Source organism: Polyodon spathula, chromosome 5 (genome assembly GCF_017654505.1).
Source record: "Polyodon spathula isolate WHYD16114869_AA chromosome 5, ASM1765450v1, whole genome shotgun sequence".
In the NCBI taxonomy this organism is placed as follows: Eukaryota; Metazoa; Chordata; class Actinopteri; order Acipenseriformes; family Polyodontidae; genus Polyodon; species Polyodon spathula.
Window position 1 is genome coordinate 27,294,029 of NC_054538.1, and position 1,714 is coordinate 27,295,742.

At 41.9% G+C, this 1,714-nt stretch overlaps 1 protein-coding gene across 1 annotated transcript in view; it reads right to left on the bottom strand.

Annotated features, from left to right (window-relative positions):
* Positions 1 to 496: 496 nt before the first annotated feature.
* Positions 497 to 1,714, bottom strand: part of LOC121316389 (son of sevenless homolog 1-like) — a 61,101-nt gene continuing 59,883 nt past the window's right edge. The window contains exon 19 of the mRNA XM_041251468.1: positions 497 to 1,712. Within this exon, the coding sequence (XP_041107402.1) occupies positions 1,266 to 1,712 (447 nt within the window). The 3' untranslated portion in view covers positions 497 to 1,265. The remainder of the gene's footprint in view (positions 1,713 to 1,714) is intronic.

The window sequence follows — 1,714 nt, forward strand, 5'->3', positions numbered from 1 at the left end:
GGCAGAAAGATGAGAGCAAGGCTTGTGATTCCTCACAGGTTTGCTAATTGAGTTCGTGATTGCGTGTACACAGAACGATTAGAGATAAACGCTGACTTACCCCATGTGGTTATTTTGCTACTGACTTTCACGGGGTGTTTCAGGCCATAGTCCCTGATGCCCTTGTACAACCGCAGTCTCTGAGGCGCAAGGGAATTGACTGTTCCTGCATACTTAACAGACGTAATGGTGTTACATTGAAAGTTTTAAAGGATAGAACTTGGCTATATAATTGGGGGGGTGTTTTTTTTTTTGGGGGGGGGGGATTTTTATATATATATATATATTATATATATATATCTATATTTATATATATATATATATATATATATATATATATATATATATTATATCACTCGCAAATGTGAGTGTTTTAACACTCACAAAAAGACAATTCTAATAATTAGAATATTATCATTTCACTAAAATGGATTTGTTTCTGACTTGGTTGGCATTAACCACTTGTATTGGATATCATAGTTCACTTAATGTCATATTTTTTTATACATTAAATTCAGGCGTCAACATGGTTTCTCATTGATTTGCTGTAGCATACAGTGGTAAAAAAAAAAAAAAAAAAAAAAAAAAACATTTTTTTCCCTTGTTTAAAGGCGGCAAGCATTTACATACTTCTGGCAAATAAAAATAAAAAAAGATCACTTTTTATGTGTGTTCAGGATCTGTGAAATGTAGTTCTTTGGTGTGGAGGATACCTGTATATCAGCACTCCAACATACTACTGGCACAGATTGCTATACCTTAGATTCCCAAAGTCCATTTTTGATGAATAGCATGTTTTAAAAGCAAATGCTTGAAGATGGGGATTAAAGAACGAGCTGTAGATCCCTGTTGTTGCACGTTAGAAGGTGCCACTATTCTGCTCCTGGGTTTTTAGTGCCCATCACTTTTTTTTTTTTTTTTTTTTTTTTTTTTTTTTTATATAAAGTAAAATAGTTTTTTTTTTAATCTATCTATATATTCTTTTAAACAGCAATAAACTGCCATTTTGTCCTCTTTTTGTTTGTTTGCCTCCCTTGTTGCCGATGGTTCGCCATAATGAGTCATAAAAAAACTAAAATAATAATAATAATAATACAGTAAAGGGCAGGCAAAGTCCTTGGTTTTACTGTAATAAAAACAATCTTCTTGAAGGTTAGGTCACAGGTAGAGCCTACACTGGCTCCCAAGTCTTTAGTGTTAGTAAGGCTGTGTCCCCAACCCTCCAATTAGGACGAGTGGGCATTCTCCAGCAAAGGCGGCCCTTCCCGATGGATCGACGGAAGTGTGTGCTCCCTTTTGTAGGTTTTGGGGGGAAGCTTGGGGATGGTCTGGGAGGTGCTCTGTCGGGGTGGGATGGGAGGGCCGGCCGTGCCGTGGGGCTCAGAGTCCTGGGATATCAAGGGTGGGGAAGGCAGGTGCTTGCGGCTGCCCAGCGGGGAGGGCGTCTGCGGGGGGAGAGGGGTGAAGGGCAAGGGGCTGCTTGGGAAGAAGGTCTGGCTCAGTTCGTTCCTCCTCCCCAAGGGCGGGGGCTGTAAGTGTAGTGGAGAGCTGGAGAAGACATCTGGTGTCCTCACGGGCTCCCGCGGTGGCAGCGTGGGCGGACTGTCCGGGGGCTCTGACACAGAGGTCCGGTCTGGCAGGGGGTACCGCGGGGAGTACACCTTCGACGTGGGCT